The following is a 17488-nucleotide window of genomic DNA, read 5'->3' as shown; positions in this document are numbered from 1 at the left end:
GTCCGTGTGCTCTTTTCTCCGGCTTCCTCTGCGCGGTGGGCCCGGGGCGGTGGGCATGGAGGCTGCGGGGCCTGTCCTGCTGCTCTGAGGAGCTCACACGCCAGCTCGGGTTCGCGGGGCGGGAGGGAGCGCCTCACCCGTCGGTGGAGGGCAGGCGAAGAGTTCGCGCTCTCGCCTCCTTTAATCATCTTAAAAGAGGTTTAAGTAGTAAAGATATCTATGAAATTACCCGCAGCAAACTTAAATGAAAATATAGAAAAAGATATTTTATATTGTTCAAATGTTTAATTTTGGAAAGAATAGCTTTAAACTTAGATGTAAAAATCCCGAAATGTTTGAGTATGTGAGTTTTGAAAGAGGAATCTTAAAGTCAATTTTTGACATTTGTTATTTTTTAAAGGCAACTGGATAAAAAATGCTGTTTTAAGGAAGAGCACATCTGGTTTCTAGTATAGGTAATAACCAAGAACATGTACACCTAAATAGTTAAAAATCACAGTCGAAGATTTGTTGAATTCTTTTTTTTTTTTTTTTAATTCTTCTTCCAAGTCAGTCAGCACGGTGTGGATGGGTGGATGTCCAGCTCCGATGTTTTCGAGGGGTTCCTTGTCCACTAGAGCACTGACCCACGTCGTCACGGCCATGCGTGGTTTATAGTATATTTCTCATGAATTCCCTGAAACAGTGCTTTTTTGAATTAACTTGATATGCTGTGGGGCCCGTGTTTTATTATGTATAGCCTATGAAATATTGATCTACATACCTTTAAAACTTAAAAAAAGTCCATGGTGATAACGCCATTCTTTAGTGTTGGTAAATTTGGAAACCATGTTTTCCAGTCTCCGCTTTTCTGACCACAGCGTTGCCAGTCACTGGTTTGCATCGGGCCTTCTGCCGGGCTTTCTCATTTTTGTCTCTACCCCATCCTGCCCACCACCACCCAGTGGAGCAGAGAGGCACTTCTCACCCTTCCGAAGACTACGTGCTTTTGTTTTGGCATTTCTGTAGTTATTTATGAAAGTGGCTTTCGTTTCCTGATAAAGAAGGAGGATCATATATAGTTGACCCTTGAATCATGCGGGTGCTGGGGATGCCCCCCACCCCACCCCTACAGTTGAAATGCTACATGTAGCTTTTGGCTCCTCCAAAACTTAACTGCTGATAGCCCACTGTGAATGTCAGTCTTTGCTGCCTACTCCAACTTGCTACTTTAAAGTGAAAATTAGCAAAATCTTATTTCAATCAGAGATTTAAGTTTTATTTCCTTTTTAAAATTTAAAGCTATTTTTATTAAAGGAAATTTTATTTTTTAGAGCTATTTATTATTTTTTATTATTTAAAGGAAATCGGAGTCTTTACTGCTTGCCTCAAACAAGGGAGCTAGAACTTTTTCTTTACAGAATTTTTTGGTCAGTTGCATATAAGAAGATGATTAAAAATATATAGAACTCTTTCATATTTCCTCCAACTCCTTTTTAATATTCTATTATGAAAATCTTCAAACATACAGAAGAGTCAGAAAGAGTTGTATGTTGTCTGTCTATAATTGTATATATCTGTCTATCCACCCTCAACCTACCAATCCCCTTTTTTCTGATGCCTTTAAAAGTAAGTCGTGGACATCAGTATATTTACCTGTAAATACTTGAGCCACGCTCATCATTTAACTTGCCCTCTCCCATACTTTTTATAATTTCATGAAAATAAGGTGTTTTCAGTGGGTTCTGTCCTGATCTTTATCCTTAAGGTTAAAGCAAATCCGTAGCTGTTATGTCCTTCTTTGCTGCTGCTTTTTAATACAAAAGATGCTTCTCAGAAGGCATATAATGCACACAATTAGCAAGATTTGAAACAAGATTGTAGAAGTTTCCTATAGGCTTTGTAGCAGTGCTTTAGTCCTTATTCTCTATAAGGAAAATTGAGACTTTTATGCAAATTAAATTTTATTTATTGGATAATTTTATTTAAATTAAGAATTGAAGGCTGAACCTAATCTAGTAGGGTCAAATATAGTGAAGCCAAACATGGAAGCCTATAGATAGATGACACATAGGCTTGAGCAGACTACCCTAACCACATCTGAGTCTTATTTTCCATTTGAAAAAAGGTGATTTTAAGCAGTTACTACTTTTGACTACGCATTTTGATATGACTAGTGTCCCAGAAGGGGTTATGTGTTTTTAAATAGTAAAGTGGAGAAAATCTATTCCAATTTTGGTGTAAATAAAAGATTCCCTGTTTACCTTCTTTAACCCAATAGTTCTTAGAGTCGTTTTTGTACTTGTCATTGCATAGGCTTTGTGACCTTCAGTGGGATCATTTAAGCCCTAAACAGTAGAGGGACCACTTGGAGGTAGCTCTGGCCATGCGCCAGATCCTGGGTATTCCCACTCGTGGGGCCTTTGGAGACAGAATACCTTGAGCCGTGGCTTCTCCCGGAGATGTCGCTTCTGCTGCTTGCCTCCCTTCAAAAGGGATTTCTGCATGGGCTGCATTTTTAAATTATCTCCTTTTTTTTATTTTTAGAAAACAATTCAGAATTTAGAAATCGCAACTCCAGTCTTAAACTGTCCTCCAATATGTTCACAGTTTTGTTCTAGAGAGGATTATTGATAAGTTTAAAACCGAATATACTTCATTTGGAATACTGATATTGACTTCTTATATTACTTCTGCTTGACTCTGCTGTTCTTTTAACATAGAAAGAGATGTTTGGTTGAGAAGTCCCCTTTGTCGCAGTATAGCTACCCAGATAAGACGTACTACCGCATGCTAACATTAATGCTAGCTTTTCAGGGGTCACAGGAATATTTAGACATCTAAGCTGACGTATAGTCCTTGAGCATTTGCAAAATTACTTACCTGAAACACATGAACCGTTAGTGCTTAGCTGATTTAATAACAAATGTTTTCTGTGTGCAGGCATTGTGCCAAGTTAGCTCTTCGTAGTGTCCCGTTTATGGCTCATACCAGCCCTGTCTCCAAAGCCCCCTAAATGGTCACGTTTAACTGTACTCTCTTTCAGTACAACCCAATATTTCTATCAAATTGAATGAATTTAACCTAGTGAAATCTTACCTTAGTGGGTAATAGTTTTTCTTAAAAAATTTTAGAATTGGTATTTTTTGATGCTTCATGGAAAAAGGGTATTGGATGCCCAGTGAAGATGTTCAGTGCTAGGTGGGGATGTTAAGCCCTTTATCTTTAGTTCGCTTGAACCGGTCAGATAGTATGGCATCATTCCAGTTTGAGCATCGAGGATGCTGAGGCTGGGGCTAAGTTGTGTGCGTTGAATGGCGGAGCTGGGATTCACCCTCTGGGCTGACCTCAAAGCCATGTTCTTTCTGGGACATAGCCCTGTGCCTGATAAAAAGGTTTTTAAAAATTATTTTATTCATATGTGTGTGTGTGTGTGTGTGTGTGTGTGTGTGTGTGTGTATATAAATAAATAAATTTATCCAGAAGGATGATCTTGCCTGAAAGAAATAGACTAGACATTTCATGTTTATTTATAAAAAAGGATTTGGGGGGAAGTTTAAAAAAAGCACTTGAACCCTCGAAAACGGAAAGGCTTGCTGAAGAGACGCAGGTCGGAAGACCTACATGCTCCCGCTGCAGGGTGAGGGGCCTGCCCCAGGCTGCCCGCCCCCTGCTCTCCCCCCAGGGGGCAGGGCCACAAGTGACAGCTACTACAGGGTGGTTTTAGGATAAATAGCATATGTGAAATTCCGTGATATTCTTTGATAGACGAAATGAGATCATTTTTATTAATTATGCCGCGGTTCCTTTAGGGAGCTGAGGAGTGACTGAAACCGATTCCGCAATGTTTAGAGAGCAGTCATTTTTATTATCTGGAGAGTGATTATCTCTGTTGCAATTTATCCTAATTTCAATTTGACAATATCTACATGTTCTTTTAAATGACTAGCCAAATCGGTGAGTTTTTGTTTTTGTTATTTTTGAAAATTGACAGGACCCTTCTGCTTTAGAAACGTGCAAGGCTCGGGCAGCCCGCAGCCTGCACCCTGGCGGGGGCCCCTGGGGAGCCTCCTCTCCAGGGGTTTGAAGGCGGCTCAGGCCAGGGCCGGCCCTTGCCGGTGGCCGTAAGCCGAGGGGGCTCCCGGCCTGGGGACGGGCGTCACGTCTTCTGGTGTTTTGGAATGAACGCATCAGGCAGCTCTGTTCCACTACAGTGTGAAACCGACTCCAAAGCTGGATGGAAATGCTCTTCGGCGTCTCGTCTCCCTGATTCCTTCTAGCCCCTCGATGGTTCTCTCTCACCTTGGCCACGTTAGCAGGAGTAGCCCAGCGGTCGGCGACTCCTGCGTTCGCTACTGCCCGAGTCCGAGGCCCGAAGCGTCTGATCAGGCTTCCCGACTGTGACTGCGGCTCCGAGCCGGTGTCCGGTCACCCAGCAGCTTCCTCAGGCCTCTTCCTCCTTCCTCCGGAGCCCGTGGCCCTCCAGGCCTCAGGCACCTTCCCTCACCGGCTCCCCTAATGGCCGATTCGGTTCAGTCCAGATGACCTTCTACCTTGGGAAACACTCTCGATCCCAGCGGTGTGCGCCGCTCCCGAAGGCCGGAGCCGCTGGGCGTCTGCACTCTGACAAACGGGCGTGTGAAAGCCATCGCCCACCTTCGTAAAAACGGGGTTTTTAAGTTAAAAAATACTTTACTCTTTAAATGCTACAGTTAGGTTTTTGATTAGCTTTTCGTATGATACATAGCCTGCTCGGGGAAGTAATTCGTGTATTCAGTTCGTGTTTGGTACGGTTTTGTCAACAGGAGGAAGGTGGATAGCGACTATGACGCCCTGCAGGAGAGGCTCGGCACCTTGCCCGATAAGTTGTCGTACAACATCATGGTATGTTCGCCGCGTGTGTCTCTTACGCGAGCGCATTGTTTCTTGTAAAGATGTTGCGTGTGTGAAGAAAATGTTTCCTTACCGTACGTGTGTCATTTCCCAAATCGCCAAGCTGATGGGCTGTATCAGGAAGGGTGGTTTTGTTTTACTTTACAGTAATACACCAATTATAGTCATAGTATTTACTTCTTTTCCTTTGTTTCAGATTTATATTAAATTATCACATTATGGTGACATAAATGGCATAAATGTTAGCACACAATTTGACATATTTGGTATGCAGATTTACTGTGTTAGAAAATTGTAATTATGACAGAAATATGGCACTTAGTCGTTTCCTGTTAGCCAGAGCAGGAATAGACCATAATGTTGTGTAATTCACAGAATTAAACCCTAGAACATTGATTTTTATATAAAAAGGTACTGCTAATTTTTGTTTGAATGATCTTCATATCGGCATAGTGATCCATTCATGAGCCCTGGGTTAGACTCTTTCATTGCATGAATGTCCCTTTTCACGAAGACCGTTCTTAATGACATTAGCCCAAATGCTTGGTAAAGGTATTATTCTTTATTATACTGACCCAGATAATTTGTAAATTTTTTAGTTTTAGTAATCCTTTTTATTTGTTTGTTCTTGCTTTACAAAAAAAATGGCTATTTTATTGGAAACGATTTTTAGTTTTTTGAATCAAAGGTATTATTAATTTAATACTTCATTACTAGTTTGCTTTCATGTAGATTTATGAATGAACAAAAAGTATAAACATTCAGAGTCAATGCTGCTTTCTCTGAGAGCTATATGTAAAGTGCTGATGATATCTTTTCCTGTTATGGTGTTAATTTATTAACCTAAAACAACTTTCTGTAGGTTTTCCTAGTGAAACTTAAATATGATGTTGCATTTCTATGAAGCTGACTTTTTTTGTAATGTGTAGATAAAAAAGGCCTCAACATAGAGCTTTTAAGGCTGTTCTGTAAATTTTTTCTTAGTATTTAAAATTTTTTTGTCTTTTTTTTGTTTTGTTTTAATAGGTACCATTTGGCCCCTTTGCCTTCATGCCAGGAAAACTTGTTCATACTAATGAAGTCACCGTTTTACTGGGGGACAATTGGTTTGCAAAGTGCTCAGCAAAGCAGGCCGCGGGCTTGGTTGAACACAGGAAAGAGCGTATGTACCAATTATAAGTGACGTTTCTTTGCTAGGTGCGTATTGGGTCACAAAGGGCCAAGCCAATGGACCGTTTGTAAATAACAGAACCGCCATGGTTTGTTAGTGCAGGCTCTCTGTGGTTCTGTTGATTGTCCCAGTTTGAGTAGAGCCAACATATGAGAATGTGAGCTGGATAGAGTATCACCCGTATTAGGATGCGAATTTTCAGAATCTGCAACAGGTAAATGTCTCTATGTGTGGTTTTGTGGCTAGAGGTTGGGGTCATCTTATATTTTGTAGTTGGTCTGTTTTAGGTACTTCAGAGACCTTTTGCTTTTATTTTAGTACTTTAGTACATAGAAGGAATTTACTTTCTACAATGAACTGAGTGAATCACCTACTTGCAAAAGTAAAAACCATTCTTAAACATGCTTTTTAGTTCGGAAGAAGTCATGTTTTCTTTCTGTGGAGAGGCGCTATCTGAAATGGCTCTCTTGTACCCGTTATGGGTTCTGAGGGCTCTGCCTCGCTTTATTGAGATGGTTCTTCAGTTTTGTTTATCTCTAATATTACAGGTTCGTGTACATACATCCACGTACGCGCATTTTTGTAGTTGGATGAGTTGGCTTGGGTTCTAGCCTAGTTGCATTTTAAAATTAGGTGTATTAACCTATGTTCTTACTTCTATAATAGCATACTTAAATCGATAATACATCACTCCTACTTGCTTTTTACCCTTCCAGTTAAATGTGCTTTTGAAAATAAATTTTTGAGGATCCTTCTACATAAATGAGGTCATATAGATAGAAAACAGCTGAGTTTTCTAAAGCTGAAATTATTTCACTTATACATGAGTGGGTACTAGTTAGAGAACTCATTTACTCAGTGAAATTCTGGGATCTATATTTGGAGACTAATTGCAAGTCAACTCCTATAAGTTTATAATTGATACATATTTTGATCTTTTTTGACACTAATCAGAATCTTATTGTTAGATCTGTGTATAATTTCTGGCAATGATAATTCTTTTGGCATTAGTACATTAAAAGAAAGCATGTACATACGTTAGGAGAAAGAATGGACATAATTCTTTCTAAAGGGCTTTCTTAATGGGGAAGTTTTTATTTACTGGGGGTATAGCTCTGCTGATAAGAAATGAAAAGATCATAGTCTGTTGGAGTTTTTTCATTTTGATTTTCACATGGATAGTTCATCAAAGAAATCTTTAGACTCAATTACGACACTATATTAATGGGAAAATACTTTTAATAGAATAGAATAGAGCTCTAGAATACAGAAATATTATTCTGTAAATCACTTTCCAGTGTTAAACGTGGTTTTGGGAATGACCAAATATAATGACTTTGGGGATCAATATTTATATAAAGTAATTTGCAGAATATATACATATAAATTATGTTTGAGAACCTATTATGATAAAGTAATTCTAAAAAGTTGTTTTATTCATGCAGTTTTAAAATAATTTATAATAACCAAAGAAAATGTTCAGGCATATTGTACTTAACTTTTACTAAGGAAAGTACTTTATTTTTCTTAAGGCAGAAGAAATAAAACAAACATACAGTCACCGACCTCGCTTTTGACAGGGGAATTGGGCAAGGTGGAGGGAGGTCAGTGCAAGTGAAAAACGTGGTCGGAACGGACAGAATGGATTTGACAGGACGACAGCAGCGGCAGCAGGAGGCCTCGAGGAGGCGGCTCCGAGGAGGGTGTCCGGCCCTTTGTGGTCACGTCCCACACTCTTGCCATTTAACATGACTATGATAAGCTCTTTAGAGATTTTTTTAGTGTTGCAATTATGAGAGTGAAATTGACACTTCATCTGGCGTGCTGTTCTAGGGGTTAAAACGCGTGCGGGTTCGTTTGACCAGCGGCACAGTCAGGGTACAGAGCGGGGCAGGGTGCACCACAGTCAGGCCCGGGGTCGCTCCTGAGCCTCCCTCGTGCGTCCCTCTCGTGGTACCATTCTGCCTCTGCCCCGAAGGCCTGACAGCCACTCATCTGTCTCTATCACTATTAATTTTACATTCCAGAAGGTCATATAAATGGAATCGGACATATGGAACCTTTTGAGACTGGTTTCTTTTACTTTCCGTAGTGCCTGACCCAAGTTGTTTATGTGTCAAAAGTTCATTTCTTTTTACTGCTGAGTATCGTTCCGTTATGTGCACGTACCACAGTTTTTCTTCCACGTTTTCGGCAGTTATGAACAGAGCTGCTGGGAACCTTTGTGTGCAGGATTTCGTGTGGCTGTGACTTTTCATTGCTGTTAAATACCTGCAGGTGGGATTGCCGGGCCACACGGTAGGCGTCTTTGCAGTTTTTAGGGAACGCCAAGCCTTGCCCACAGAGGCGGTACTGTTTCATGATTCCCCAACCCCGGCAAGGTACGGCAGTCCTCGTGGCTTTGCGTTCTCGCCACCACATCGTAGTGCCGGTTTTTAAAATCTTAACCGTTTGAATAGGCGTATGGTGGTTTTAATGTGCGCTTCTGTAATGGCTCATGATATTGAACATTGATGGGTGTACTTATTTGCTTTCTGTCCTCTTTCATCTGTTAAAGTCTTCCCATTTTGAAAAAATGGGTTGTATGTCTTTCTTATTCTTGAGTTTTGAGAGTTCTTTATATATTCTGGATGCGAGTCCTTTGTTGACTATGTGATTTGCAAATATTTTCTCCCAGTCTGCATCTTGTCTTGTTTTTTTTTTTTTTATTCTCCCAACAGAGTCTATCCAGAGCAAAACAGTTTTTAATTTTGAAGTCCAGTCTATTACTTTTTTTTTTTTTTTTTTATTGATCAAACGTTTGGTGCCTTATCTCAGTTCATGAAGATTTTCTCTTATGTTTTCTTCTAAAATGTTTATTGTTGAATATTTTACACTTAGCTCTGTGATCCATTTTAAGTTAATATTTGAATAAAGTGTGAAGTTTAGTTCAAGGTTTGATCTTTTTACATATGGATACCTAAGAGGAAAAAAGACATATGTCTACACAAAAACTTGGACATGAATACTATTAATAGCAGCATTATTCATAATAGTCAAATAGTGGAAACAACACTCCATCAGCTCATGAATGGAGAAAGAAAATGTGAATGTTGTTAGGCAAGAAAAAGAAAAGTGCCTTGAAAACGTTATGCTAAGTGAAAAGAGCCCCCTACGAAAGACTACGTATTGTATAATTCCACTTGTATGAAATATTCCAAATAGGCAAATTTATAAAAGAAAAATTAGGTTAGTGGTTGCTTAGGGTTAGTAAGGTGTTGGGGAGAATGGAGAGTGACTTAGATTTTTTTTGAAAATGTTATATATGGACATGATACAAAATTTAAAGGATATTAATTGGAAAATAAGTATCTTTTTCTACCCCTGGCATCCACTTGGTCAACTTGTAGGCATCACTGCTGTCAGTATCTTACTTGTCATTTTGTGTGTTTACATCTTGTGTATTCCCAACCCACCGTATACATAACCACTCAAATGGTAGCACACGTTTTTTGCATCTGTTTCTGTAAAAAATGTTGGGATTTTGATAGGGATTGCTTTGACTTTGTAGCTTACATTGGGCAGTATTCACACCTTAATATGAAGTCCTCCCATCAATGAACATAGGCTGTCTTTCCATTTACCTGTCTTCTTTAAGTTCTTTCGGCAACACTTTGTAGTTCTCCATGTAGAAGTCTTATGCTTCCATGGCTGAATTTATTACTAAATGTTTTATTCTTTTTGATGCTACTATAAATAGGATTATTTTCTTAATTTCCTTTTCTGATTGTTCATTGCCGGTGTATAGAAATGCAACTGATTTATGAATGCTGATTTTGTATTCTGCAATTTTGCCGAATATGTTTATTAGCTCTTAACAGTGTGTGTGTGTGTGTGTGTGTGTGTGTGTGTGTGTGAGTGATGTTGAGGGTTTTCTACATGTCAGATCATATCATCTGCCACTAGAGATAATTTTACTTCTTTCAAATTTGGATGCTTTTTCTTTTTCTTGCCTAATTGCTCTGGCTAGACCTCCCAGTACTGCGTCGAATAGAGATAGCCATAGTAGGCATCCTCATCTTGTTCTTGGTCTTAGGGGAAAAACCTTCAGTCTTTTACTGTTGAGTATGATGTCAACATGGATTTATCACATATGGCCTTTATTGTGTTTAGGAATTTATCTCTATCCCTAGTTTATTGAATGTTTTATATCATGAAATAGTGTTGGATTTTGTTAAAGGCTTTCTCTGCATCAGTTGAGATCATTTTTTTTAACTCCATTCTATTAACGTGGTGTATTAGCAGCATGGATTAATTTTTATGTGGTGAACCACCTGGGATTATCCAGCTTGGTCATGGAGTATACTTTTTTTAAACGTGATAGCTGCAGTTTGTTTGCTAGCTTTTTTTTCTAGTTTTATTGAGGCTTAATTGATGTACATCCCATATGAGTTTCAGATGTATAGCATAAAGGTTTGACTTATGTATATCGTGAAATGATTACCTCGATAAGTTTAGTTAACATCCATCATCTCATATAGATACCATCAAAAGGAATGGAAATGATAAAAAAAGAACAAGATTTTTCTCCTTATAATGAGAATTTAGGGTTTACTGTTTCAGCAACTGTCACGCCTGTCACACAGCGGTAACTGTCGACACCATGTTCACATTACGTAAAACTAACTTATCATTGGACGGTGGCACTTTGACCACCTTCGATTCCCCACACTCCTCGTGTGCTAGGATTTTGTTCATTTTGTTGAGGATTTTTGCACGTACAGTTCACCCTTGAACAACACGGGGGTTAGGGGTGCCCCCCTGCCCCGCAGTCTGAACTCCATCTATAACTTTTGACTTTCCTCAAACTTGATTACTAGTAGCCCACTGTTGGCAGGAAGCCTTACTGATAACATGAACAGTCATAACACGTATTTTGTATGTTGTACGTATTCCGTGCCGCATTCTCACACTCACGTAAGCTAGAGCAAACAGCTGATCGTGAGAACAGTGATGGTGCGTGTGTGTTCGTGGGCGCAGCGAGTGTACCAGACGACCCGGCCGTCAGTGCCTGCGTCAGGATTGTCTTATACGTCACAAAACACTAGATGTTACGTGTATTACTAATGCTAGACATCAAAAATTAAAAGATTATTTGAAAAAAAAATTCATGTTTATAGGTATAGTGATTCACACATGGATAATGAAGCAGCAGCAGTATGATCGCTTTATTCTAGCCTCGTGTCATCGATGCGACTGCTTCCTGAGAGCCAGCCCGCACGCTGACGGATGAGTCATTATCAGATTCTAATGGCACACGGCATCACCATCATATTCAGTACCGGTTTATTTTTTAAAAAACCATTTACCTATAATGATAAGCTTACACACAGTTTCTCCAGTTACTAGAGAGAGGCATGTTGTGCGGTAATCTAATTATTTGAAAGTAAAGTTATAAAACGGTAAGAAAATGAACACATTATTCATTTTACATTAAAAATCACCTTATGCCTGTGTAAGGACAGGTAATCCACCTCCATACACATTTGCACACGTGTTCTGCCTGACGAACACTTAGGTGAGGGTGATGGCGATAACGAGACACCTCATACTGTCCCTGCCAGTTACTAGATTTTCACACGAAGACGCTCATGCACGTACACACGTGAATAACTGTGTGGCATGGTGATCCTTTGCTAGTCCCCAAGTGGAAGTGGGTCCCCATGAGGGCCTTCATCCTCTTCGTCGTCACGTCGAGTGGACCGCGTGGGAGGGGCTGGTGGAGGCAGAAGTGGTGGAGGAGGGGGGGGGAGAGGCAGGCACCCCGGTGTCACGTTACGAGGCAGACCGTAACTTCTGCCTGACACTTCGCATTTTTGTTTCTCTGAAAATGTTCCCACAGGGCACCCCTTTTTCCACAGTTTGCTGTAGTCAGTGCACGTATCATAGAAGGATCGGTGTCGTAAAAGAAGTCAGAAGCAGTCTCAAGTAGTCGGAACCCTCCCGCCAGACGGTCTGGTGTCCGTTTGTTCCCTGGCACTGCCTCTGCCTCGTCTCCTTCCTCGTCGTCTGGCCCTGGTCCAGTGGCGCTCATCTCCATCACGTCCTCCGTGAATTCTTCTGGCGTGGTGTCTCTTAGGCCCTGGAATTTCTCTAAGATCCATATCTTGAAGCCTTTCGCCCTACACCTTTTTTGCCCCATCCATAATTTCTTCCACCATTTCCTTGCTTGATCGGCTTCGTCTTAAATCGTGTGAAGCCATCCATACACAACATCTGGACAGTTTCCTCCAGCAGGAATCGATCACTTGTGGCTCGATGGCTTTTATGACTTTTTCTATAATAATGATGCGTCTTCAGTGGTGTGATCCTTCCGGACTTCCATGATGCTCTCTCTGTCGGAGTTCTCAAACATAGTGTTGACAGTCCTTTCTGTAGATGACAGTGTGTAATAAGCCTTAAAGGTCTTCGCGCCCCCCTGGTGTAGAGGCTGTATTAGAGAAGTTGTGTTTCGGTAGCAAATAGACCCCTTCGTGCCTTCAGTGTAGGGTTTCGGGTGGCCAGGGGTATTGTCCAATATCAGAACTTTAAGAGGCAGCCCCTTACTGGCAAGGTGCTTCCTGACTCTGGGACAGAGCGTTGATGGAGCTGGTGCCTGACCCGGGTTCTCGTGTCCAGGCCTTCTTTTGGAACCACCACTGGCAGCTGGCGTTTGTCTTCTCCTTTTAAGGCTCGGGGGCGAGCAGCATTGCAGACGAGGGCTGTCCTCAGCACACAGCTGACTGCATTTGCACAAAACGGCGGGTAGCCTGCCCCTTCCCGCTTTAGATCCCGGTGCTTGCTTCTCTGCCTTACTGGCAGTCCTTTGTGGCACCCCCCCCCCCCGCCCCCGGAATAAGGTATTGTTGCCTGCATAAAAACCTGTTCGGGCAGATATTCTTTCTCCTCAGTGATTTTCATAACGGTGTCTGGGAGCTAATCTGTTGCCTCTGGATCAGCAGAAGCTGCTTCTCCTCTTGACATTTTTAAGCCGAACCACTTTATAAAATTACCAAGCCATCCTTTGCTGGCATTAAATTCTCTGGCTCTAGATCCTTTACCTTCCTTTTGCTTCAAGTTGTCATGTAACAGCTCGGCTTTTCCTTGAACAATGGTAGTCTGTGGATGTGCCTCTTAGCAGCCCCGCCCCCACAGGACTGTTATCTCAGTTCTCTTTTGGTTAGTATTTGCTGAAATATCTTTCTATCCTACTTTTCGACCCGTCTTTGTTCTTAGATCTAATGTGAGTCTCTTGTTGACAGTGTATAAATTGTGTTATTTTTTTTTTTCCCATCCATTCTGCCAGTCTGTGCCTTCTGACTGGATAGTTTAATCCAATTATATTTATAGTAATTATTTATGGGGCAGGACTTTTCCCTTTTGTTATTTGTTTTCTGCATACGTTATAGCTTTTGTCTCTCATTTTCTTTATTACTGCCTTGCTTTGTGTTTAGTTGACTCGTTTTGCTGGTAAAATGATTTGGTTCTCTTCTTACTTCCTTTATTATTAATAATTTTTAGGTATTTTCTTTGTGGTTACCATGGAGATTACTATCTTAAGGTTATAACAATGTATTTTGAATTGATACTAACTTCAATCACATACAAAAATTCTATGCTGTACATTTCTTTCTCCCCCTTTTATATTACATTTTCATTCAATGTGTACCTGTTTTAAAATACATTTCTCTTTTATATTCTGTAGCAAATAAGGAGTTACATACCATAATGACAATAATACTGGTTTTTATTTTTGTCCACGTTTATCATTACTGGAGATTTTTTTTTACCATAATATGGTCTGAAGCTATTGTCTAGTGACCCCTGGTGAATTTCAAATTGAATAATTCCCTTTAGCATTTCTTGTAGAGCAGGGCTAATGATATGAAACTATTTAGTTTTTGTTTATCTGGAGGTCTTAATTTTTCCCGTAGCTTTGGACAGATTTGCTGGATATAGGATTCTCCGTTGACAGTTTTTTTCCTCAGCACTTTAAATACTTCGGCCCACTGCCTTTCGGCTTCCAAGGTTTCTGCTTGGAAATCCACTTACATTCTCATTGAGGATTCGTTTTATGTGATGAGTTTTCTCCTGCTGCTTTCAAAATTCTCTCCTTATTTTTGTCTTTTAAAAGTTTATGTGTTTGGGTGTGTGCCTCTTTGGGTTTATTCCACTTGGAATTAGTGGATTCATGTCTTTCATCGAATTTGGGAATTTATGGCCATTATTTCTTCAAATAATCTACTTGCTCCTTTTCTCCCTGAGAGTCACTTAATGTGTATATTCGTCTACTTAATAGTATCCCACAAATCCCTTTGGGTCAGTTCGCTTTTCATTCTTTTTCTTTCTGCTCCTTAGACTTGATAATTTCAAATATCTGGTCTTAAAGTTCACTGACTGTGTTTTTACTGCTGGCTTATATGCTGTTGAACTCTTCTAGTGAATTTTTTTCAGTTCAAATTCAGTCATTAAATTTTTTAGCTGCAGAATTTCTTTTGGTCCTTTTTGTAATTTCTGTATTTTTATTAATAGTCTTGTTTATACATTGTTTTCCTTATTTTCTTTAGTTCTTTATGTGTTTCCCTTTAGCTGTTTGAGCATATCGAAGACGATTGTTTTAAAGTCTTTGTCTAGTAAATCTGATTCCTGTGTTGTTTTCCTTAGGGATAATTTCTGGAGACTTATTCTTTTGAATGGGCCATGTTTTCCTGTTTATCATTTGCCTTTTGATATTTTGAGGAAAACTGAGCATTAGAAAAAGCAGCCACCTTTCCCAGCTTTTGCAGGTTGGTGAAGGAGGAACTTCATTAATAAGTTTTTGTATCAACCTGAAGTAGAAGGTTGTGGTCATCCTGTGTTTTCTGAACATGTGTCTTTCCTGGGCCTGTGTATGAATCTTTAACTTTCTTATATACATGGCTGCTTTTGAATGTCTTAATTTCCCAAATTCTCACCTCAGCTTCTCTTTGCACCCTCAGACTATATGTCCTGTGGCTCCATCCAGACTCTTGCCCTAGGTATCTGCAGGTCTGTAGTCTCCCTGCAGCCCTAATGAGCAGCGTCCTCACTGAAATCTGGTCTAGGTGAGATAGTTAGCAATTTTTCAGGCAGCCATCAGACTGCTTAGAACATTGCAAATAAGTTCTGGTCTGTTCTCTGTGGTTCCAGGAGGGAATTGGGATCCGGGCTGACACCTCTGTAGACCAAACTGCTCCCGGTGTGTGGTGGGGCGGGGGCGGGGGCGGGGAAAGGTGAGTGAAGTTCCTGCCGTTTCTGACTGTGGCTTTTTCTAGAGTGTCTGCTTGGCTGCCGTAGACCCTTGACTGTTTTTCAGAGCTCAAGTGATGTCTTTTAGTTAGTTTCCGTGTGTGTGTTTGTGTGTGTGTGTGTTTTTGTTGTTGTTTTGATGTTTCTGGGAGAACAAGGGCTTGGAGCTTTTTTGTCTTTAATTTTGTTCCTTGTTCTTTTAAGGGAAGATTTTATTTTCCCTTGAGCATAAGAAATTTCTGAGCATGTTTGAACAAGTGTAGTGAGTGACAAGCAGTTTAACAGAAGGAGAAAATGAGACAGGACCTTGGAGGTGATGGTATTAAAAGCATAGGCAGAAAATGTAGCTTTGAAAATATCAATGAAAAAGAGTAAGAGGCAAGGACAGGTGAAGAATATTTGGGTTAGAGAAGTTAAAGATTCAGGTCTTTACAGTAATACAGTTAGATTATTTGTTCAGAAGCAGGAGGTTAGGAGCTTGAAGTTCGTATGGACTATGTACTGTGGGAACTATGAGAAGGCATCAATGAAGGTTTACGATTTACATTAGGTGATATGTGTGCTCTTGAGTGTCCTCAGTGAGGGATATCTTAAATGCATTCATATTTTATTACAAACTATAAATTTATGATTTTGGTTTTATCTACATAATAAACACACATTGCTTTCAAACATCAGGTACCTTCGTAATACATATGATAACAAAGCAGCAGGGTCCCGGCCGATCCTCTGAGCTCCCCGACCCCGCCGCCTAGGGGTTATTGCTTTCAGTCCTTTGGCCGATCTTGTTCTCAGCTCTTTTTATCTGTATTACCCAAGTAATTTACATATTCTTTTCTCGTGTTTTTTTTTTCCCCCCATTTTTGTGTACAGTAAGCCCTCACGCAACATTGTCGATGGGTTCTGCGAAATGTGTAAGAAAACCAATTTTACCACAGGCTAATTGATATAAACAAGAGTTAAATTTCTGTAGCATCTCACGAGCATTATAATGAAATGATGTTGAACAAAAAAATTTTATTCAAGGACCTGCTGTAGTATCCATCAGCTCCCTGCCTGTAGCAAAGGGGAGCATTTAGATCATTTTCGTTTTTCTCCCGTCCATGCTCCCCCAATCTTTTCAATATTGTTTTATTACGATTTTCGTTAAGCCAGTGTTCATATTAGAGGTCCTTTCATTCCATTCTTGTGTGGTGTTTCATTCGAAGGTAACTGCTTTCGTTGTTTGTTGCACGATGATCTGATCTGTCACTGATTCGGTCCAACACGTTCGTTTCGCCGTGGAGCGCTCTGTGCTGCAGTTCTTCCTCGTCCCGCTCCGACTTGCGCTGGCTGCCACGTGGACACCGCACGGCCATCTTCCTGGTGTCGCCCTTCGACATCCCCTCGTCTTCGCCTCGTGCCTAGTCTGTTTCCTGGCTCCTGTGGCATCTTCAGGTTTTACTTGTTTTGTTGGACTTAATGGCCTTTAGTAACTTTGGGGAGATATGTGGGAGATATATTTCTTGAAAATATTTTTTATACACCTGCTTTTTGCATCAGACTGTTTAGAACTCTAGGTTTTAAACGATTTTTTTTCCCTCAGAAATTTCTGTTATCCTGTTACCTTCTGTCTTAAATGTTGCTATTAAAAAATCTGTTGCCGTTATTTTTCCTTCGTATGCAGCTTGTTTTTTCTCCTCAGAAGCTTCAGGTTCCTGTCTTTATACCCCATGACCTGAAATGCCCCAGTGATATGCCTTGCTGTGGGTCGTCTTCAACTTATTTACTAGGTTTTCGGTGGGTCCTTTCAGTGTGGAATTCATGTCCTATAGTTCTAGGAAATTTTGATTATTTTTTTTACTTCTTATAAATTCCTTCTATTGTCCTCTTTGTCTTTCTTATAATTTTTGAAGTCATTTCTTTTACATTATCTTTGGAATCAGGGATTGATTTTTAAAATATGTCTATACTCTTTAATTCCCAGGAGCTTTGTTTGTTTATTTGTTTGTTTTGTTTTTAGAATGTTCTTTGGTGTAGCATACTGTTCTTGTTTCACAAATACAGTATCTCTTTTTAGGACTTCCTGAGTTTTTTCCTTTTAAAGTCTTCCTTTATGCATTACCTTTGTCTCCTTCATCTTCCTTTTTTACTTTTTTCCTGCCTCTGGCAGTATAGTAC

General features: G+C 40.2%; 1 protein-coding gene across 1 annotated transcript in view; it reads left to right on the top strand.

Moving 5' to 3' along the window:
- URI1 (URI1 prefoldin like chaperone) overlaps nucleotides 1–17488 on the top strand; it is a 51702-nt gene that overhangs the window by 20472 nt on the left and 13742 nt on the right. Inside the window, exons 3-4 of the mRNA XM_016154995.2 lie at nucleotides 4785–4863; nucleotides 5899–6034. Of these exons, the coding sequence (XP_016010481.2) occupies nucleotides 4785–4863; nucleotides 5899–6034 (215 nt within the window). The remainder of the gene's footprint in view (nucleotides 1–4784; nucleotides 4864–5898; nucleotides 6035–17488) is intronic.

Source organism: Rousettus aegyptiacus, unplaced genomic scaffold (assembly GCF_014176215.1).
Source record: "Rousettus aegyptiacus isolate mRouAeg1 unplaced genomic scaffold, mRouAeg1.p scaffold_m13_p_14, whole genome shotgun sequence".
Lineage (NCBI taxonomy): Eukaryota > Metazoa > Chordata > Mammalia > Chiroptera > Pteropodidae > Rousettus > Rousettus aegyptiacus.
The sequence above is the reverse complement of the archived record's forward strand: the minus strand, read 5'-3'. Positions and strand labels throughout refer to the sequence as shown.